The 23843-nt window shown below is 45.1% G+C and overlaps 1 protein-coding gene across 3 annotated transcripts in view; it reads left to right on the top strand.

Moving 5' to 3' along the window:
* Positions 1–23843, top strand: part of LOC137345954 (CD166 antigen-like) — a 60715-nt gene that overhangs the window by 16837 nt on the left and 20035 nt on the right. For all 3 annotated transcript variants that reach the window (XM_068009210.1, XM_068009211.1, XM_068009209.1), the window contains 2 exons: positions 956–1043; positions 20829–21011. In XM_068009210.1, the coding sequence (XP_067865311.1) occupies positions 956–1043; positions 20829–21011 (271 nt within the window). The remainder of the gene's footprint in view (positions 1–955; positions 1044–20828; positions 21012–23843) is intronic.

Raw genomic sequence — 23843 nt, forward strand, 5'->3', positions numbered from 1 at the left:
CACCGGTTCCCCTTTATCCACAACACATGTAACTCCCTCAAAGAACTCCAATAAGTTGGTTAAACATGATTTCCCTTTCACAAGTCCATGTTGACTCTGCCTGATTACCTTGAATTTTTCAAAATGCCCTGCTATAACGTCTTTAATAATAGCTTCTAACATTTACCCTAAGACAGATGTTAAGCTAACTAGTCTGTAGTTTCCTGCTTTCTGTCTCCCTCCCTTTTTGAATAAAGGAGTTTCATTCAGTATTTTCAAATCTAATGGAACCTTCCCCGAATCTAGGGAATTTTGGAAAATTAAAACTTAACGCATCAACTATCTCACTAGCCGCTTCTTTCAACACCCAAGGATGAAGTCCATCAAGAACCAGGAACTTGGCAGCCAACAATTTGTTCAGTACCACTTCCCTGGTGATTGTAATTTTCTTGAGTTCCTCCCTTCTATTTCCTGATTTACAGCTAATACTGAGATGCTACTTGAATTCTCAGTAGTGAAGACCAATGAAAAATATCTGTTCAATTCATCTGCCATCTCTTTATTGTCCATTATTAATTCCCCAGGCTCACTTTCGAGAGGACCAACGCTCACTTTGGAGATTGATTGTCCTGAAAGGGACATCTAAACATTTTCCCTTCGGCCAGTGGCACTGGTTGCTCAATGAGTAGCTTGGCCAGCACAGCTATTCCTACGCCCTCCCTCACTGTACCTGATCCCGAGATGCCCCCATAGTGGAGCATGCACTTGCCAGCTGAAAGCAAACTGGTTGACCTCGCCATTAGCCAATATACCTGGCAGAGGTCAGGTCTGTGACAGGTCAGTTAAATGAAGGTTGTCCATTCCCCATTTCCCCTTGGCCAACATCCTCCTCCTTAATGAGCCCAAAATGAACTCAAAAAGCACTCTTTTTATCGTTTGCTCAGCTTGCCTTCAATTTTGTGCCTCTTTTCTGCAGATTGGGAAGTGTATTGCGAAGGACGGTTATCCCGTTGGGAACATTACCTGGTATAAGAATGGCAAAGTTCTACTTGCTAATGGAAATGGTGAGAAACCTACTGGTCCAATGCTACCTTTCACTTTCAAATCTCTCCACTGTCTCACCCCTCCCTATCCAGCACTCAAACCCTCCGAGGTATTTGTGCTCCAATTCTAGCCTCTTGCTCACCTTATGTGGCTTTGTATCTGATTTTGGTTGATTAGGTTCCTGTGACGCTTTGTTTCATTAAAGGCGCTGTATAAGTGCAATGTGTTGTTGTTCACTGCTGTTAAAAGACTTGCATTTATATGGTGCCTTTCACAACCTCAAGTCCTCAATTACAGGCAATGAAGTACTTTTTGAAGTGCAATCGCTGTTGTGATGTCGTAAAAGCAGCAGCCCCAATGTGCGCACAGCAAGCTCCCACAAAGGGCAAAGTGATAATGATCAGATAATCTGTTCTTTTTAAGTGGTGTTGGTTGAGGGATATGTATTGGACCCAGGGCACTGGGGAGAACTCCTCTGCTCTTCTTCAAAATGGTGCCTCAGGATCTTTTACACTCACCTGAGAGGGCAGACTCTCTCAGAGGCAAACGTGCTACCACTAAGCCACAGCTGACACCTGAACCCTTTCAGGTTGTGGCTTTGTTAACTGCCCCGTGCTCCAGTCAATACATTTTTGCGGTGCTGAAGTTGATTGTGAGACAACACGGCTAACAGTTGAAGCCCAATTTTAGCCCACGTGGGCGCTGCACTGAGGGCAGATGCCCGAGTTTGCCTTCCACTGAGCTCAGAAGGCAATGTGGACAGGGTTTGATACAATCAAGTGCTTTGCTAGGCCACTTCAGAGGGCAGTTAAAAGTCAGCCACATTGGTGTACAACGATGGACATATATAGAGTGGACTGGGTTAGGACAAGCAGATTCCTTCCCTCAGGCACATTCGTGAGCCAGTTAAGTTTTTCTTATGACAATCCAAAGGCTTTATTTTTACCTTTACTGAGACCACTAGTTCATCTCCAGACTTTTTTTTTGTAAAGCTCAACTCTCACATGGCCATGGGTGGAGTTTGAACTCATGTTCTTTCTGACTTATTGGTCCAGTAACGTAAACACTGCACTACTGTACCCTCACAGTGACAGCCAGGTTACTGCAATTCACCTCAAGGCCATTGAGTGGTGAAAATTCTGAGAGGGCTTGACAGGGTAGATGCTGAGCGACTGTTTCCCCTGGCTGGATAGTCGAGAGCTAGTCTGAGGATAAGGGGTCGGCCATTTAGGACTGAGATGAGGAGAAATTTATGCACTCAGAGGGTTGTGAATCTTAAGGAATTCTCTACCCCAGAGTGAAGTGGATGCTCGGTCACTGTGCATATTCAAGGCTAAGATCAATAGATTTTTGGACACTATGGGAATCAAGGGATGTGGGATAGGGCGGGAAAATGGAGTTCAGATAGATGATCAGCCATGATCTTACTGAATGGCGGAGCAGGCTTGAGGGGCCGAATGGCCTACTCCTGCTCTTATTGCCTACGTTCGAAGTGGCTTCTAACTATTATTGAGTGACCTCCCCACCCACATGGTTGTCTGTTGATTTCAACTGAGTAGCAAAACTGGAGTCAATGGGAATCAGGGGGAAAACTCTCCGCTGGTTGGAGTCATACCTAGCGCAAAGGAAGATGGTTGTGGTTATTGGAGGTCAATCATCTCAGTTCCAGGACATCACTGCAGGAGTTCCTCAGGGTAGTGTCCTCGGCCCAACCATCTTCAGCTGCTTCATCGATGACCTTCCTGCAATCATAAGGTCAGAAGTGGGGATTCGCTGATGATTGCACAATGTTCAGCACCATTCGTGACTCCTCAGATACTGAAGCAGTCCGTGTAGAAATGCAGCAAGACCTGGACAATATCCAGGCTTGGGCTGATAAGTGGCAAGTAACATTCACGCCACACAAGTGCCAGGCAATGGCCACCTCCAACAAGAGAGAATCTAACTATCTGCCCTTGACATTCAACGGCATTATCATCGCTGAATCCCCCACTATCAACATCCTAGGGGCTACCATTGACCAGAAACTGAACTGGAGTAGCTATATAAATACAGTAGCTACAAGAGCAGGTCAGAGGCTAGGAATCCTGCAGCGAGTAACTCACCTCCTGACTCTCCAAGGTCTGTCCACCATCTACAAGGCACAAGTCAGGAGTGTGATGGAATACTCTTCACTTGCCTGGATGGGTGCAGCTCCAACAACACTCAAGAAGCTCAACACCATCCAGGACAAAGTATCCCGTTTGATTGGCACCCCATCTACAAACATTCACTCCCTCCACCACCGACGCACAGTGGCAGCAGTGTGTACCATCTACAAGATGCACAGCAGCAATGCACCAACGCTCCTTTGACAGCACCTTCCAAACCCGCGTCCTCTCCCGCCTGGAAGGACAAGAGCAGCAAATACATGGGTACACCACTGCCTGCAAGTTCCTCTCCAAGTCACACACCATCCTGACTTGGAACTGTATCGCCGTTCCTTCACTGTCGCTGGGTCAAAATCCTGGAACTCCCTTCCTAACAGCACTGTGGGTGTACCTACCCCACATGGGCTGCAGCGGTTCAAGAAGGCAGCTCACCACCACCTTCTCAAGGGCAATTAGGGATGGGCAATAAATGCTGGCCTGGCCAGTGACACCCACATCCCCTGAATGAATTAAAAATAAAGGCTCGGCTGTGATGCCATTCATGGTACAATAGCCTGCTGACATTCAATAGGGCAGATGTTCCTGTGCATATTGGATGGCCTGGGTGCATGGAACAGAGGGAATCCGGCAGGGAGGAATCAGACTGTAACCGACCCCATGTGTCCTCCGTCCGCTTAAGCTAGTAGGCCGATATCAGGCGGCCTCCATTCGAGGGGCTTGGAGCCCATGACTGGTTTTCCCTGTATTTGCCAGCCTGGCCAATCCAATAGCCCCATACGCTGCAGATGCCCCATTTCATCTGGCGTCAGGAGTCAGTGCCTTCAGGAATCAGTACTTGCCGGACAGGAGCAGAGAATACTGGGGCGGAACTGGCTCTGAATTGCCTCTGACTTCCATCTCAACTTTTTCGACACGCTTCCAGCAAAGTTGTGACGCTGCAGCGGCAGAAGGCCATAGAAAATTCAGTGTGCTGCAGTGTTGTTATCAGTTTTAAATCCGTCAGTAATTTTCTCCAGTTACAATGCAAGAACAGACCTGTTATCTCTGGAGTCTGTTATGTGTTGAGCCTCACTCACACGTAAGAAGCATTCTGCAGTGACTCGGTATATGGGTATTCCATATTAATATAGATGTTATCTCCACTTGCTTGATATCGAAAGGTTTGATTAACAGTCCCAGTTAAAAGAACGTCGCATTGCCTAATTCTGCTTGGCTGGGTTTAAGGAATGCACCTTGGATGCCTCGGAGTCCTATCCAGTGTGGGAAACAACAGCTTAGTTTTAAACAGCTTTAACAGCGTAAAATCTCCCAACCAAAAATTTGTGCAGTGCCTTCCAGAGCCTCGAGCTGCCCCAAAGCGTTTTACAGTCAATGAGGAACTTTGTTGAGTGGAGTCACTGTTGTCATGTCAGAAGCACGGCAGCCAATTTGCACCCAGCAAGCTCGCACAAACATCAATGTGATAAATAGCCAGATAGGCCGGAATTTTATAAGGTCTCCGGCGGCAGGGGTCGTGGTGAGGGGGGCCCGGAAAATTCTTCTGGGAGAGGCTCGCCACGACCCCCGACGCCGAGAAGGCCCTGCCGCATTTTACCGGCGGCTGCAAGGCCTCGGTGTGGCCCCGCCCCCCCGGCTGGTCGGCGCGCGGGGCCTTCATTTCAATATGGTAATGAAGGTTAATGCATGCAAATGAACTTACCTTGTCCCGGCGGCCATCCCACTCCGACATTCCGGCTGCCGGCCACAACTCCCATTCGGAGTTCCAAGGCGTGACACTGGTGGGGAGGGGGGGCAGGAGGAGTGAAATTATCAGGGCAGGGGGAGGGGGGAAAACACTTTTTATTGGCTGTGGGGATGGTGAGAAGAGGTTGAAGGGCAAATGTCACGAGGTTGGGGGGGTGGGTGGGGAGCGTTCAGGTTGGGAGTAAAGTGGTGGGAAAGGGTCTCCAGCTTTTATTTAGCTTTTTTGAGGACAATGTACTGTGATATAACTTTAAAAATTAAAATTGCTTCTAAGGGCTTGAAGCCCTTTAAATATGGCGCCAACGCCTGTGCAGTGACGCCGGACACCGTTGCCTGGGATGGTGCGGCCAGTCCCTCTACATCATCGGGGGCGGCTGCTCCGCCCCTCCATTTAAGTGAGCCCCCCGCACGAAGACCGCCGAAATCAGAGCCCGGCGCCGCAATTTGCGGCACGCTGATAAATTTCAACCCGTCGTCTGTTTGACACAAGAGTGTAAACAACCAACATCTGACACCGATACAAAAGCAAAAACTGCAGATGCTGGAAATATCAAACAAAAGCAGGAATTGTTCAGCAGGTTCACTAGCATCGGTGGAGAGAGAAACAGAGTTAACGTTTCAGGCCTGTGACCTTTCATCAGAACTGCTGAGCATTTTCTGTTTTTTATTTAACCTTTGACAGCAAGTCACATAAGGAAACATTCGGGCAAGGTCAAAAAAGTTAGATCTTCTTCTTCTTCTTTGGCCTCCTTGTCTCGAGAGACAATGGGTAAGCACCTGGATGTGGTCAGTGGTTTGTGGAGCAGCGCCTGGAGTGGCTATAAAGGCCAATTCTAGAGTGACAGACTCTTCCACAGGTGCTGCAGATAAAATTGGCTGTTACACAGTTGGCTCTCCCCTTGCGCCTCTGTCTTTTTTCCTGCCAACTGCTAAGTCTCTTCGACTCGTGACTCTTTAGCCCCGCCTTTATGGCTGCCTGCCAGCTCTGGCGAACGCTGGCAACTGACTCCCACGACTTGTGATCAGTGTCACAGGACTTCGTGTCGCGTTTGCTGACGTCTTTAAAGCGGAGACATGGACGGCCAGTGGGTCTGATACCAGTGACGAGCTCGCTGTACAATGTATCCTTGGGGATCTTCCATGCGGCTCACATGGCCAAGCCATCTCAAGCGCCGCTGACTCAGTAGTGTGTATAAGCTGGGGATGTTGGCCGCCTCGAGGACTTCTGTGTTGGAGATACGGTCCTGCCACCTGATTCCAAGGATTCTCCGGAGGCAGGGAAGATGGAATGAATTGAGACGTCGCTCTTGACTGACATACATTGTCCAGGCCTCACTGCCATAGAGCAAGGTACTGAGGACACAGTCTGGATACAGTCGGACTTTTGTGTTCCGTGTCAGTGCTCCATTTTCCCACACTCTCTTGGCCAGTCTGGACATAGTAGTGGAAGACTTTCCCATGCGCTTGTTGATTTCTGCATCGAGAGACAGGTCACTGATGATAGTTGAGCCTAGGTAGGTGAACTCTTGAACCACTTCCAGAGCGTGGTCGCCAATATTGATGGATGGAGCATTTCTGACGTCCTGCCCCATGATGTGCATTTTATTAAGGCTGATTTTTAGGCCAAATTTGTTGCAGGCAGCCATAATCCTGTCGATGAGTCTCTGCAGACACTCTTCAGTGTGGGATGTTAATGCAGCATCGTCAGCAAAGAGGAGTTCCCTGATGAGGACCTTCCGTACTTTGGTCTTCGTTCTTAGACGGGCAAGGTTGAACAACCTGCCATCTGATCTTGTGTGGAGGAAAATTCCTTCTCCTGAAGACTTGAACGCATGTGAGAGCAGCAGGGAGAAGAAGATCCCAAACAGTGTAGGTGCGAGAACACAGCCCTGTTTCACGCCACTCAGGATAGGAAAGGGGTCTGATGAGGTGCTGCTATGCTGAATTGTGCCTTTCATATAGTCATGGAATGAGGTGATGATACTTAGTAGCTTTGGTGGACATCCGATTTTTGCCAGTAGTCTGAAGAGACCACGTCTGCTGACGAGATCAAAGGCTTTGGCGAGATCAATGAAAGCAATGTAGAGGGGCATCTGTTGATTGCGGCATTTCTCCTGTAGCTGGCGATGGGAAAACAGCATGTCAATGGTGGATCTCTCTGCTCGAAAGCCACAGTGTGCCTCAGGGTAGACATGCTCAGCCAGCTTCTGGAGCCTGTTTAAAATGACTCGAGCGAAGACTGTCCCCACTATGCCGAGCAGGGAGATTCCATGGTAGTTGTTGCAGTCACCGCGGTCACCCTTGTTCTTATAGAGGGTGATGATATTGGCATTGCACATGTCCTGTGGTACTGCTCCCTCGCCCCAGCACAGGCAAAGCAGTTCGTAGAGTGCTGAAAGTATAGCAGGCTTGGCACTCTTGATTATTTCAGGAGTAATGCCGTCCTTCCCAGGGGCTTTTCCGCTGGCTAGAGAATCAATGGCATCACTGAGTTCCGATTTTGTTGGTTGTACGTCCAGCTCATCCATGACTGGCAGAGACTGGGCTGCATTGAGGGCGGTCTCAGTAACAACATTTTCCCTGGAGTACAGTTCTAGGTAGTGCGGCACCCAGTGGTCCATTTGCTTGCGTTGGTCAGTGATTGTGTCCCCTGATTTAGATTTGAGGGGGGCGATCGTCTTGATGGTTGGCCCAAAAGCTCGACTTAATGCCATCATACATTCCTCTGATGTTTCCGGTGTCAGAGGCCAGCTGAATATGACTGCATAGGTGTTGCCAGTAGTCATTTGCGCAGCGCCTGGCTGTTCTTTGTGCAGCGCTTCTGGCTGCTTTAAGTGCTACGGATGTTAACTCGTTGGGGGCTTTCTTGTAGTTCAACAGTGAAATGCTTAAGGAACGTCTTAAAGAGGGAAAGAGTGGCAGAGCAGTTTAGGGAGGGAAATCCAGAGCTTCGGACCTGGGTAGCTGAAGGCATGGCCTCCAATGGTGGAGCGATGAAAACTGGGCATGCTCAATAGGGTGGGGCTGGAGGAGGTTACAGAGATAGGGAGGGGGCGAGGCCATGGAGCAAAGGCCTGCGACATGACCCGAACCCGACGGGACCCGACGACATGTGTTGCGTTCGGGTCGGGTCGCTCTTCCGGGTCCTGTTTTCGGGCTCGGGTCAGGGCGGGTCTGGGTCGGGCCAGGTCTGGGTCCGGGTCAGACACACACACACAGTAAGTATTATATTTGGCTGTGCTAGGACGTTGAGTTTAGTAAGTGTTAAAAATTGAAAAGCCTACCTGAGCTGGGAATCTGGGACGTCAAGGAGGGAAACTCTGAGTCTGCGCGGTGAGCGAGTGAGCGTCTCTATGACGTCACCGTGCTCCTGCTGCAGCTTCCTGCAGATTCAGAGTCGGAAGGTAGGTAAAGTGAACATTGCGGTTGTCGGCTGGGGCTTGGGTCGGGTCGAGCGCAGGAAAAAATGGAGGGACTCGGGCCAGGTCGGGCTCGGGTCCGATGTGGCTCTGTCAGGTTCGGGTGGGGTTTTTTTTTTCCTGACCTGAGCAGGCTTTTACCATGGAGGGGTTTGTAAACAAAGATGAGAATTTGAAATTCGAGGTATTGGTGGATTGGGAGCCAGTGTGGGTCAGCGAGCACAGAGGCGATGGGTGAATGGGACTTGGTGAGAGGAAGGATACGGGTAGCAGAGCTCTCAAAGAGCTCACAGAACAGGACGTTGACAGCTAGGACAGTGGTACGTTAGGTGAATGGGTGTAAAGAGGAGTGTGTTACACTTGGTCTAAGCTAGGGAATGGGGGAGTGGTGGTGGTAGATGGTGGGGTTGGGGGGGGGTGGCGTTGGGGAATGAGCCCCCCTCATAATTGCAATCCAGAGACTTGCAAAGTGGGCATCAGTTGAGCAAGATAGTGGGGCTCAGTTTTATTTTACTGCCTCACCCTCTCCGCCATCATGGTGTATCAGCCAGCTGATACTCACTGTCAAGCCTGTTGCTGGTAGAACCGTACCCCAACAAGGCCCAGCCTCTTTATGTTTAATCCATTCTGGGCATGTGGGCTTCATTAGCTAGCTGCCCTAAGAAGGTGATGGTGAGCTGCGTTCTTCTTGAACCATGCTCCTCCAATGCTGATATCCTTTGTGTCAGTTTGCTACAACTGCCGGCAATGTTCTCTCTCGGGTGCGCAGCTGCAAAGCAATCTTAAAGGCACCGCGCCGTGCAACAAACAGGCCGCGCACCACAAAGAGGGAACGTTGATCATTCGGCTGCTGCAGAGGGCAGGTAAGAGTCACATTGGTGTGGGACTGGAGTCACGTGTGGGGCAGACCGGGTAAGGGTGACAAGTTAGAATCATCGAATGATGATACAGCACAGAAGGAAGCCCTTCAGCCCATCACGCATGTGCCAGCTCGTTGACTATTGGTCCTATTCCTCTTTAAAGGACATTAGTGAACCAGTTGGGTTTGTACGGATAATCTGACAGCATCATGATCACTCTTCCTGACACCAGATCTATACTTCCAGATTTTTGTTTTTCAATTCTCAAACTGGTCTTTGACTCACATTCTTCTGTATTCTGTGTCGGGGTTCTGGGTGACCAGAAACATAACCACTGCACCATACTATCCTACTTTAGCAGAGTAGGCAGACAAATAGAGGGAGCGTTTGAGAAAAAATAAAGCAATTCCTCCCATAGTATTATGTTTCCAATACAAGGCCACACCCTCCCAGAATTATGTGGGGAACGTTGATCAGAATTTGTTTCTGGAATTAAAGTATCAGGTAATCCACTATCTCTCCAACTTGTGTCTGTATAATTTAAACACTGAAAGCCAAAGGTTAGAGATTAATATGATTACCATCTTGGTACCAACTGAAGGTATCAGTTAACCCTTAACTCAATTGGGAGTTTGGTGGTAGTTGTGTTACTGGACCAGGAACGTGAGTTCAAAATCCCACGATGGCAGTTTGAGAATTTGAACTCAATTAATAAAGAGATGATAATTCTGGAAATAAAGATATGGTATCAGTAAAAGTGACCATGAAGCTGTCGGATTGTTGTTAAAAAAAAAACCCAAAAGGTTCACTGATGTTGTTTAGGGATTGAAACTGCCGTCCTTCGCAGTCAGGCCGATGTGTGAGGTCAGTCTCTCACCAATGTGGTTGCCTCTTAACTGCACTCTGAAGTGGCCTACAGGATGCTCAGTTATATCAAACCGCTACAAACAGTAAGCAGAATAAAATCAGACGGAATAAAATCAGAATAATATCATCAGAATAAAATCCTACTATCCGGTGGATGTGGTATACTTGCATTTTCAGAAGGTTTTTGATAAAGTCCCCCTACAGGAGGTTGGTTAGCAAAATTAAAGCACACGGGATAGGAGGTAATATACTGGCATGGATTAAGGATTGGTTAACAGGCAGAGAGCAGAGAGTAGGAATAAACGGGTCATTCTCGCGTTGGCAGGCTGTGACTAGTGGGGTACCGCAGGGATCAGTGCTTGGGCCACAGCTGTTCTCAATATATATCAATGATTTGGATGTGGGGACCAAATGTAGTATTTCCAAGTTTGCGGATAACACAAAACTAGGTGGGAATGTGTGTTGTGAGGAAGAGGCAAAGCAGCTTCAAGGAGATTTGGACAGACTTAGTGAGTGGGCAAGAACGTGTCAGATGGAATATAATGTGGAAAAATGTGAGGTTATCCACTTTGGTAGGAGGAATAGACGTGCAGAGTATTTCTTAAATGGCAGGAGATTAGAAAGTGTTGATGGACAAAGGGACATGGGTGTCCTCGTCAATAAGTCACTGAAAGCTAACATGCAGGTGCAGCAAGCAATTAGAAAAACTCATGGTATGTTAGCCTTTATCGCAAGAGGATTTGAATACAGGAGTAGGGAAGTCTTGCTTCAATTGCAATGAATCTTGGTTAGATCGCACCTGGAGTATTGTGTGTAATTTTGGTCCCCTTAACTTAGGAAGGATATTATTGCCACAGAGAGAGTGCAATGAAGGTTCACCAGACTTGATCCTGGGATGATGGGATTGTCCTATGAAGAGAGTTTGGGCAACCTGGGCTTGAATTCTCAAGCATATCGAAGAATAAGAGGTGATCTCATTGAAACCTACAAAATACTTAAAGGGGTAGACATGGTAGATGCAGCTAAGATGTTTCCCCTGGTTGGGGATTCTACAATAAGGGGACAAAATTTCAAAACAATGGAGGAAGTCACTTAGGACAGAGATGAGGAGAAGTTTCTTTACTCAGAGGGTTGCGAATCTTTGGAATTCTCCACCCCAGATAGCTGTGGTAGCTCAGCCATTGAGTATGTTTAAAGCAGCGATTGACACATTTCTAAATACAAATGACAGAAGTGGATATGAGGAAAGAATGGGAAAAAGGCACTGAAGTGGAAGATCAGCCATGATCATACTGAATGGCAGGGTAGGCTTGATGGGCTGAATGGCCCAATCCTGCTCCTATATTCCAATACAACATAGCCACAAATTCGGAGACATTCTCGAGAATATAGAGCTGGACTAGTTTTCAGAATACAGAGCTCAGTAACAATCTCCAGAATATAGAGCTGCACAAGTTTCCAGAATACAGAGCTCAGTAACACTCTACAGAATATAGAGCTGGTCTAGTTTCCAGAATACAGAGCTCAGTAACACTCTACAGAATATAGAGCTGGACTAGTTTTCAGAATACAGAGCTCAGTAACAATCTCCAGAATATAGAGCTGGACTAGTTTCCAGAATACAGAGCTCAGTAACACTCCACAGAATATAGAGCTGGACTAGTTTCCAGAATACAGAGCTCAGTAACACTCCACAGAATATAGAGCTGGTCTAGTTTCCAGAATACAGAGCTCAGTAACACTCCACAGAATATAGAGCTGGTCTAGTTTCCAGAATACAGAGCTCAGTAACACTCTACAGAATATAGAGCTGGACTAGTTTTCAGAATACAGAGCTCAGTAACAATCTCCAGAATATAGAGCTCAGTAACACTCTACAGAATATAGAGCTGGACTAGTTTCCAGAATACAGAGCTCAGTAACACTCTACAGAATATAGAGCTGGACTAGTTTTCAGAATACAGAGCTCAGTAACACTCTACAGAATATAGAGCTGGACAAGTTTCCAGAACACAGAGCTCAGTAACACTCTCTACAGAATATAGAGCTGGACAAGTTTCCAGAATACAGAGCTCAGTAACACTCTACAGAATATAGAGCTGGACTAGTTTCCAGAATACAGAGCTCAGTAACAATCTCCAGAATATAGAGCTGGAGAAGTTTCCAGAATACAGAGCTCAGTAACACTCTACAGAATATAGAGCTGGTCTAGTTTCCAGAATGCAGAGCTCAGTAACACTCTACAGAATATAGAGCTGGACAAGTTTCCAGAATACAGAGCTCAGTAACAACCTCCAGAATATAGAGCTGGACTAGTTTCCAGAATGCAGAGCTCAGTAACACTCTACAGAATATAGAGCTGGACAAGTTTCCAGAATACAGAGCTCAGTAACACTCTACAGAATATAGAGCTGGACTAGTTTCCAGAATACAGAGCTCAGTAACACTCTACAGAATATAGAGCTGGTCTAGTTTCCAGAATGCAGAGCTCAGTAACACTCTCCAGAATATAGAGCTGGACAAGTTTCCAGAATACAGAGCTCAGTAACACTCTACAGAATATAGAGCTGGACAAGTTTCCAGAATACAGAGCTCAGTAACACTCTACAGAATATAGAGCTGGTCTAGTTTCCAGAATACAGAGCTCAGTAACAATCTCCAGAATATAGAGCTGGACTAGTTTCCAGAATACAGAGCTCAGTAACACTCTACAGAATATAGAGCTGGACTAGTTTCCAGAATACAGAGCTCAGTAACACTCCACAGAATATAGAGCTGGTCTAGTTTCCAGAATACAGAGCTCAGTAACACTCCACAGAATATAGAGCTGGTCTAGTTTCCAGAATACAGAGCTCAGTAACACTCTACAGAATATAGAGCTGGACTAGTTTTCAGAATACAGAGCTCAGTAACAATCTCCAGAATATAGAGCTCAGTAACACTCTACAGAATATAGAGCTGGACTAGTTTCCAGAATACAGAGCTCAGTAACACTCTACAGAATATAGAGCTGGACTAGTTTTCAGAATACAGAGCTCAGTAACACTCTACAGAATATAGAGCTGGACAAGTTTCCAGAACACAGAGCTCAGTAACACTCTCTACAGAATATAGAGCTGGACAAGTTTCCAGAATACAGAGCTCAGTAACACTCTACAGAATATAGAGCTGGACTAGTTTCCAGAATACAGAGCTCAGTAACAATCTCCAGAATATAGAGCTGGAGAAGTTTCCAGAATACAGAGCTCAGTAACACTCTACAGAATATAGAGCTGGTCTAGTTTCCAGTATGCAGAGCTCAGTAACACTCTACAGAATATAGAGCTGGACAAGTTTCCAGAATACAGAGCTCAGTAACAACCTCCAGAATATAGAGCTGGACTAGTTTCCAGAATGCAGAGCTCAGTAACACTCTACAGAATATAGAGCTGGACAAGTTTCCAGAATACAGAGCTCAGTAACACTCTACAGAATATAGAGCTGGACTAGTTTCCAGAATACAGAGCTCAGTAACACTCTACAGAATATAGAGCTGGTCTAGTTTCCAGAATGCAGAGCTCAGTAACACTCTCCAGAATATAGAGCTGGACAAGTTTCCAGAATACAGAGCTCAGTAACACTCTACAGAATATAGAGCTGGACAAGTTTCCAGAATACAGAGCTCAGTAACACTCTACAGAATATAGAGCTGGTCTAGTTTCCAGAATACAGAGCTCAGTAACAATCTCCAGAATATAGAGCTGGACTAGTTTCCAGAATACAGAGCTCAGTAACACTCTACAGAATATAGAGCTGGACTAGTTTCCAGAATACAGAGCTCAGTAACACTCTACAGAATATAGAGCTGGTCAAGTTTCCAGAATACAGAGCTCAGTAACACTCTACAGAATATAGAGCTGGACTAGTTTCCAGAATATAGAGCTCAGTAACATTGTGCAGAATATAGAGCTGGACTAGTTTCCAGAATACAGAGCTCAGTAACACTCTACAGAATATAGAGCTGGACAAGTTTCCAGAATACAGAGCTCAGTAACACTCTACAGAATATAGAGCTGGTCTAGTTTCCAGAATACAGAGCTCAGTAACAATCTCCAGAATATAGAGCTGGACTAGTTTCCAGAATACAGAGCTCAGTAACACTCTACAGAATATAGAGCTGGACTAGTTTCCAGAATACAGAGCTCAGTAACACTCTACAGAATATAGAGCTGGACAGGTTTCCAGAATACAGAGCTCAGTAACACTCTACAGAATATAGAGCTGGTCTAGTTTACAGAATGCAGAGCTCAGTAACACTTTACAGAATATAGAGCTGGTCTGGTTTCCAGAATACAGAGCTCAGTAACACTCTACAGAATATAGAGCTGGACTAGTTTCCAGAATACAGAGCTCAGTAACACTCTACAGAATATAGAGCTGGACTAGTTTCCAGAATACAGAGCTCAGTAACACTCTATAGAATATAGAACTGGACAAGTTTCCAGAATACAGAGCTCAGCAATACTCTACAGAATATAGAGCTGGGCTAGTTTCCAGAATACAGAGCTCAGTAATACTCGACAGAATATAGCGCTGGACAAGTTTCCAGAATGCAGAGCTCAGTAATACTCTACAGAATATAGAGCTGGACAAGTTTCCAGAATGCAGAGCTCAGTAACACTCTACAGAATATAGAGCTGGTCTAGTTTCCAGAATACAGAGCTCAGTAACAATCTCCAGAATATAGAGCTGGACAAGTTTCCAGAATACAGAGCTCAGTAACACTCTACAGAATATAGAGCTGGACTAGTTTCCAGAATACAGAGCTCAGTAACACTCTACAGAATATAGAGCTGGACAAGTTTCCAGAATACAGAGCTCAGTAATACTCTACAGAATATAGAGCTGGTCTAGTTTCCAGAATACAGAGCTCAGTAACAATCTCCAGAATATAGAGCTGGACTAGTTTCCAGAATACAGAGCTCAGTAACACTCTACAGAATATAGAGCTGGACTAGTTTCCAGAATACAGAGCTCAGTAACAATCTCCAGAATATAGAGCTGGACAAGTTTCCAGAATACAGAGCTCAGTAACACTCTACAGAATATAGAGCTGGACTAGTTTCCAGAATACAGAGCTCAGTAACACTCTACAGAATATAGAGCTGGACAAGTTTCCAGAATACAGAGCTCAGTAACACTCTACAGAATATAGAGCTGGTCTAGTTTCCAGAATACAGAGCTCAGTAACAATCTCCAGAATATAGAGCTGGACTAGTTTCCAGAATACAGAGCTCAGTAACACTCTACAGAATATAGAGCTGGACTAGTTTCCAGAATACAGAGCTCAGTAACACTCTACAGAATATAGAGCTGGTCAAGTTTCCAGAATACAGAGCTCAGTAACACTCTACAGAATATAGAGCTGGACTAGTTTCCAGAATACAGAGCTCAGTAACACTCTACAGAATATAGAGCTGGTCTAGTTTACAGAATGCAGAGCTCAGTAACACTCTACAGGATATAGAGCTGGTCTGGTTTCCAGAATACAGAGCTCAGTCACACTCTACAGAATATAGAGCTGGTCTAGTTTACAGAATGCAGAGCTCAGTAACACTCTACAGAATATAGAGCTGGACAGGTTTCCAGAATACAGAGCTCAGTAACACTCTACAGAATATAGAGCTGGACAGGTTTCCAGAATACAGAGCTCAGTAACACTCTACAGAATATAGAGCTGGTCTAGTTTACAGAATGCAGAGCTCAGTAACACTCTACAGAATATAGAGCTGGTCTGGTTTCCAGAATACAGAGCTCAGTAACACTCTACAGAATATAGAGCTGGACTAGTTTCCAGAATACAGAGCTCAGTAACACTCTACAGAATATAAAGCTGGACTAGTTTCCAGAACACAGAGCTCAGTAACACTCTATAGAATATAGAACTGGACAAGTTTCCAGAATACAGAGCTCAGCAATACTCTACAGAATATAGAGCTGGGCTAGTTTCCAGAATACAGAGCTCAGTAATACTCGACAGAATATAGCGCTGGACAAGTTTCCAGAATGCAGAGCTCAGTAATACTCTACAGAATATAGAGCTGGACAGGTTTCCAGAATACAGAGCTCAGTAACACTCTACAGAATATAGAGCTGGTCTAGTTTCCAGAATACAGAGCTCAGTAACACTCTACAGAATATAGAGCTGGACAAGTTTCCAGAATACAGAGCTCAGTAACACTCTACAGAATATAGAGCTGGACTAGTTTCCAGAATACAGAGCTCAGTAACACTCTACAGAATATAGAGCTGGTCTAGTTTACAGAATGCAGAGCTCAGTAACACTCTACAGAATATAGAGCTGGTCTGGTTTCCAGAATACAGAGCTCAGTAACACTCTACAGAATATAGAGCTGGACTAGTTTCCAGAATACAGAGCTCAGTAACACTCTACAGAATATAGAGCTGGACTAGTTTCCAGAATACAGAGCTCAGTAACACTCTATAGAATATAGAACTGGACAAGTTTCCAGAATACAGAGCTCAGCAATACTCTACAGAATATAGAGCTGGGCTAGCTTCCAGAATACAGAGCTCAGTAATACTCTACAGAATATAGCGCTGGACAAGTTTCCAGAATACAGAGCTCAGTAATACTCTACAGAATATAGAGCTGGACTAGTTTCCAGAATACAGAGCTCAGTAACACTCTACAGAATATAGAGCTGGACTAGTTTCCAGAATACAGAGCTCAGTAACACTCTACAGAATATAGAGCTGGTCTAGTTTCCAGAATACAGAGCTCAGTAACACTCTACAGAATATAGAGCTGGACAGGTTTCCAGAATACAGAGCTCAGTAACACTCTACAGAATATAGAGCTGGTCTAGTTTACAGAATGCAGAGCTCAGTAACACTTTACAGAATATAGAGCTGGTCTGGTTTCCAGAATACAGAGCTTAGTAACACTCTACAGAATATAGAGCTGGACTAGTTTCCAGAATACAGAGCTCAGTAACACTCTACAGAATATAGAGCTGGACTAGTTTCCAGAATACAGAGCTCAGTAACACTCTATAGAATATAGAACTGGACAAGTTTCCAGAATACAGAGCTCAGCAATACTCTACAGAATATAGAGCTGGGCTAGTTTCCAGAATACAGAGCTCAGTAATACTCGACAGAATATAGCGCTGGACAAGTTTCCAGAATGCAGAGCTCAGTAATACTCTACAGAATATAGAGCTGGACAAGTTTCCAGAATACAGAGCTCAGTAACACTCTACAGAATATAGAGCTGGTCTAGTTTCCAGAATACAGAGCTCAGTAACAATCTCCAGAATATAGAGCTGGACAAGTTTCCAGAATACAGAGCTCAGTAACACTCTACAGAATATAGAGCTGGACTAGTTTCCAGAATACAGAGCTCAGTAACACTCTACAGAATATAGAGCTGGACAAGTTTCCAGAATACAGAGCTCAGTAACACTCTACAGAATATAGAGCTGGTCTAGTTTCCAGAATACAGAGCTCAGTAACAATCTCCAGAATATAGAGCTGGACTAGTTTCCAGAATACAGAGCTCAGTAACACTCTACAGAATATAGAGCTGGACTAGTTTCCAGAATACAGAGCTCAGTAACAATCTCCAGAATATAGAGCTGGACAAGTTTCCAGAATACAGAGCTCAGTAACACTCGACAGAATATAGAGCTGGACTAGTTTCCAGAATACAGAGCTCAGTAACACTCTACAGAATATAGAGCTGGACAAGTTTCCAGAATACAGAGCTCAGTAACACTCTACAGAATATAGAGCTGGTCTAGTTTCCAGAATACAGAGCTCAGTAACAATCTCCAGAATATAGAGCTGGACTAGTTTCCAGAATTCAGAGCTCAGTAACACTCTACAGAATATAGAGCTGGACTAGTTTCCAGAATACAGAGCTCAGTAACACTCTACAGAATATAGAGCTGGTCAAGTTTCCAGAATACAGAGCTCAGTAACACTCTACAGAATATAGAGCTGGACTAGTTTCCAGAATACAGAGCTCAGTAACACTCTACAGAATATAGAGCTGGTCTAGTTTACAGAATGCAGAGCTCAGTAACACTCTACAGGATATAGAGCTGGTCTGGTTTCCAGAATACAGAGCTCAGTAATACTCTACAGAATATAGAGCTGGTCTAGTTTACAGAATGCAGAGCTCAGTAACACTCTACAGAATATAGAGCTGGACAGGTTTCCAGAATACAGAGCTCAGTAACACTCTACAGAATATAGAGCTGGACAGGTTTCCAGAATACAGAGCTCAGTAACACTCTACAGAATATAGAGCTGGTCTAGTTTACAGAATGCAGAGCTCAGTAACACTCTACAGAATATAGAGCTGGTCTGGTTTCCAGAATACAGAGCTCAGTAACACTCTACAGAATATAGAGCTGGACTAGTTTCCAGAATACAGAGCTCAGTAACACTCTACAGAATATAAAGCTGGACTAGTTTCCAGAACACAGAGCTCAGTAACACTCTATAGAATATAGAACTGGACAAGTTTCCAGAATACAGAGCTCAGCAATACTCTACAGAATATAGAGCTGGGCTAGTTTCCAGAATACAGAGCTCAGTAATACTCGACAGAATATAGCGCTGGACAAGTTTCCAGAATGCAGAGCTCAGTAATACTCTACAGAATATAGAGCTGGACAAGTTTCCAGAATACAGAGCTCAGTAACACTCTACAGAATATAGAGCTGGTCTAGTTTCCAGAATACAGAGCTCAGTAACACTCTACAGAATATAGAGCTGGACAAGTTTCCAGAATACAGAGCTCAGTAACACTCTACAGAATATAGAGCTGGACTAGTTTCCAGAATACAGAGCTCAGTAACACTCTACAGAATATAGAGCTGGTCTAGTTTACAGAATGCAGAGCTCAGTAACACTCTACAGAATATAGAGCTGGTCTGGTTTCCAGAATACAGAGCTCAGTAACACTCTACAGAATATAGAGCTGGACTAGTTTCCAGAATACAGAGCTCAGTAACACTCTACAGAATATAGAGCTGGACTAGTTTCCAGAATACAGAGCTCAGTAACACTCTATAGAATATAGAACTAGACAAGTTTCCAGAATACAGAGCTCAGCAATACTCTACAGAATATAGAGCTGGGCTAGTTTCCAGAATACAGAGCTCAGTAATACTCTACAGAATATAGCGCTGGACAAGTTTCCAGAATACAGAGCTCAGTAATACTGTACAGAATATGGAGCTGGACTAGTTTCCAGAATACAGAGCTCAGTAACACTCTACAGAATATAGAGCTGGACTAGTTTCCAGAATACAGAGCTCAGTAACAATCTCCAGAATATAGAGCTGCACAAGTTACCAGAATACAGAGCTCAGTAACACTCTACAGGATATAGAGCTGACTAGTTTCCAGAATACAGAGCTCAGTAACACTCTACAGAATATAGAGCTGGTCTAGTTTCCAGAATACAGAGCTCAGTAACACTCTACAGAATATAGAGCTGGTCTAGTTTCCAGAATACAGAGCTCAGTAACACTCTACAGAATATAGAGCTGGTCTAGTTTCCAGAATACAGAGCTCAGTAATAATCTACAGAATATAGAGCTGGTCTAGTTTCCAGAATACAGAGCTCAGTAACACTCTACAGAATATAGAGCTGGTCTAGTTTCCAGAATACAGAGCTCAGTAACACTCTACAGAATATAGAGCTGGTCTAGTTTCCAGAATACAGAGCTCAGTAACACTCTACAGAATATAGAGCTGGTCTAGTTTCCAGAATACAGAGCTCAGTAACACCCTACAGAATATAGAGCTGGTCTAGTTTCCAGAATACAGAGCTCAGTAATAATCTACAGAATATAGAGCTGGTCTAGTTTCCAGAATACAGAGCTCAGTAACACTCTACAGAATATAGAGCTGGTCTAGTTTCCAGAATACAGAACTCAGTAACACTCTACAGAATATAGAGCTGGTCTAGTTTCCAGAATACAGAGCTCAGTAACACCCTACAGAATATAGAGCTGGTCTAGTTTCCAGAATACAGAGCTCAGTAACACTCTACAGAATATAGAGCTGGACTAGTTTCCAGAATACAGAGCTCAGTAACACTCTACAGAATATAGAGCTGGTCTAGTTTCCAGAATACAGAGCTCAGTAATAATCTACAGAATATAGAGCTGGTCTAGTTTCCAGAATACAGAGCTCAGTAACACTCTACAGAATATAGAGCTGGTCTAGTTTCCAGAATACAGAGCTCAGTAATAATCTACAGAATATAGAGCTGGACTAGTTTCCAGAATACAGAGCTCAGTAATAATCTACAGAATATAGAGCTGGTCTAGTTTCCAGAATACGGAGCTCAGTAACACTCTACAGAATATAGAGCTGGTCTAGTTTCCAGAATACAGAGCTCAGTAATAATCTACAGAATATAGAGCTGGTCTAGTTTCCAGAATACAGAGCTCAGTAACACTCTACAGAATATAGAGCTGGTCTAGTTTCCAGAATACAGAGCTCAGTAACACTCTACAGAATATGGAACTGGACTAGTTTCCAGAAGACAGAACTCACCGACACTGCAGATTTCAATCAGACTAAGTCAATAAAACGCCCCTTGTGCTGATCATGATTAAAGTTATGTTTGAGAATTGACTGTACTTTTGATAATTCAATGATAACCTAGTTCTTTGTGCTTTTCACCAGTACTTTCTTTGTGCCTTCAATGATTATTAAATTTTGTATCTCTATATTTCCAGAGACACAGATGAAAGTTCGTATCACGAAGAACCAGAACACCAGGCTTTACACAATAGAATCGAAACTGTATTATACACTGAGCAAGAATGACATTAATGCCAAGTTCTTTTGTGAAGTGGTTTATCCTTTCGAAGATGGTAGTGAAACGCAGAGCTCCGAACCTGTTAAAATCGATGTGTATTGTAAGTATTGACTTTTAACTGTTTGTGAATACTTGAAAACTGGTCCCATATGCGAGGTGCTTATTCTGCACCCTCTCTCACATTGTCGGACAGTGTACAAGATAAAGCTCATTGTCTGATAAGTGACTGTTCTCCCCCTTACTCCAGTCACTCTCTACTTTCATTCTTAGTTTCATCTTCTCAATACCATTACTCCTCAGGACCCTGTCTCCCACCTATTCCTCCAAACAGCGGCCAGGTCTCTGGCACTGAGCCTGGCTCAGTGGCTCAAAAGGAAAGGGCGGAGAATAGGAGAGCGATAGTGATAGGAGATTCAATGGTTAGAGGAACAGACAGGAGATTCTGTGGTCGCGAACGAGACTCCCGGATGGTATGTTGCCTCCCGGGTGCCAGGGTCAGGGATGTCTCGGATCGAGTCTACGGGATTCTTAAGGGGGAGGGGAGCAGCCAGAGGTCGTGGTACACATCGGTACCAATGACATAGCTAGGAAAAGGGATGAGGACCTGAAAAGCGAATATAGGGAGTTAGGTTGGAAGCTGAACGGCAGGACGAGCAGAGTAGTAATCTCATGATTGTTACCGGTGCCACATGCAAGTGAGGCTAGAAACAGGGAGCGAGTGCAGCTGAACACGTGGCTACAGAACTGGTGCAGGAGGGAGGGATTCAGATATGTAGATCATTGGGATACCTTCTGGGGAAGGTGGGACCTGTACAAGAAGGACGGGTTGCATCTGAACTGGAGGGGCACCAATATCCTGGGCGGGAGGTTTGCTAGAGCTCTTCGGGAGGGTTTAAACTAGTTTGGCAGGGGGATGGGAACCGGAGCTACGGATCAGTGGATGGGGTAACTGTTGAACAGGCAGATACCGAGTGCAGAGAGTCTGTGAAGAAGGTTAGACAGTTGACAGGGCAAAATTGCAGCCAGTGTGATGGGTTGAAGTGTGTCTATTTTAACGCAAGAAGTGTCAGGAATAAGGGTGATGAACTTAGAGCATGGATCAGTACTTGGAGCTACGATGTTGTGGCCATTACGGAGACTTGGATATCACAGGGGCAGGAATGGATGTTGGATTTTCCGGGGTTTAGATGTTTCAAAAGGAATAGGGAGGGAGGTAAAAGAGGTGGGGGAGTGGCATTGCTAATCAGGGATAGTATCACAGCTGGAGAAAGGGAGGTCGTCGAGGAGGGTTTGTCTACTGAGTCATTATGGGTGGAAATCAGAAACAGGAAAGGAGCAGTCACTTTGTTGGGAGTTTTCTATAGACCCCCCAATAGCAACAGAGACACGGAGAAACTGATTGGGAGGCAGATTTTGGAAAGGTGCAGAAGTAACAGGGTTGTTGTCATGGGTGACTTCAACTTCCCTAATATTGATTGGAACCTCCTTAGTGCAAATAGTCTGGATGGAGCAGTTTTTGTCAGGTGTGTCCAGGAAGGTTTCCTGACTCAATATGTAGATAAGCCGACTAGAGGGGAGGCTATGTTGGACTTGGTGCTTGGCAACGAACCAGGCCAGGTGGCAGATCTCTCGGTGGGAGAGCATTTCGGTGATAGTGATCACAACTCCCTGACCTTTACTATAGTCATGGAGAGGGCCAGGAGCAGACGGGATGGGAAAATATTTAATTGGGGGAGGGGGAATTGCTATTAGGCAAGAACTGGGGAGCATAAATTGGGAACAGATGTTCTCAGGGAAATGCACGACAGAAATGTGGAGGTTGTTTAGGGAGCACATGCTGTGACTGCTGGATAGGTTTGTCCCGATGAGGCAAAGAAGGGATGGTAGGGTGAAGGAACCTTGGATGACAAGAGATGTGGAACAGCTAGTCAAGAGGAAGAAGGAAGCTTACTTAAGGTTGAGGAAGCAAGGATCAGACAGGGCTCTAGAGGGTTACAAGGTAGGCAGGAAGGAACTGAAGAATGGACTTAGGAGAGCTAGAAGGGGACATGAAAAAGTCTTGGCGGGTAGGATTAAGGAAAATCCCAAGGCCTTCTATGCTTGTGTGAGGAACAAGAGGATGGCCAGAGTGAGGGTAGGGCCGATTAGGGATGGTGGAGGGAACTTGTGCCTGGAGTCGGAGGAGGTAGGGGAGGTCCTAAATGAATACTTTGCTTCAGTATTCACTAGTGAGAGGTACCTGGTCGTTTGTGAGGACAGCGTGGAACAGGCTGATATGCTCGAACAGGTTGAGGTTAAGAGGGAGGATGTGCTGGAAATTTTGAATGATATGAGGACAGATAAGTCCCCGGGGCCAGATGGGATATACCCAAGGATATTACGGGAAGCGAGGGAAGAGATTGCTGCGCCTTTGGCGATGATCTTTGTGTCCTCATTGTCCACTGGAGTAGTACCGGATGATTGGAGGGTGGCAAATGATGTTCCCTTGTTCAAGAAAGGGAATAGGGATAACCCTGGGAATTATAGACCAGTCAGTCTTACATCGGTAGTGGGCAAATTATTGGAGAGGATTCTGTGAGACAGGATTTATGATTATTTGGAAAAGCATGATTTGATTAGAGACAGTCAGCATGGCTTTGTGAGGGGCAGGTCATGCCTCACAAGCCTTATTGAATTCTTTGAAGATGTGACAAAACACATTGATGAGGGAAGAGCAGTGGATGTGGTGTATATGGATTTTAGCAAGGCGTTTGATAAGGTTCCCCATGGTAGGCTCATTCAGAAAGTGAGGAGGCATGGGATACAGGGAAAGTTGGCCGTCTGGATACAAAATTGGCTGGCCCATAGAAGACAAAGGGTGGTAGTAGATGGAAAGTATTCAGCATGGAGCTCGGTGACCAGTGGTGTTCCGCAGGGATCTGTTCTGGGACCT

This window comes from Heterodontus francisci, chromosome 29 (genome assembly GCF_036365525.1).
Source record: "Heterodontus francisci isolate sHetFra1 chromosome 29, sHetFra1.hap1, whole genome shotgun sequence".
Taxonomy (NCBI): domain Eukaryota; kingdom Metazoa; phylum Chordata; class Chondrichthyes; order Heterodontiformes; family Heterodontidae; genus Heterodontus; species Heterodontus francisci.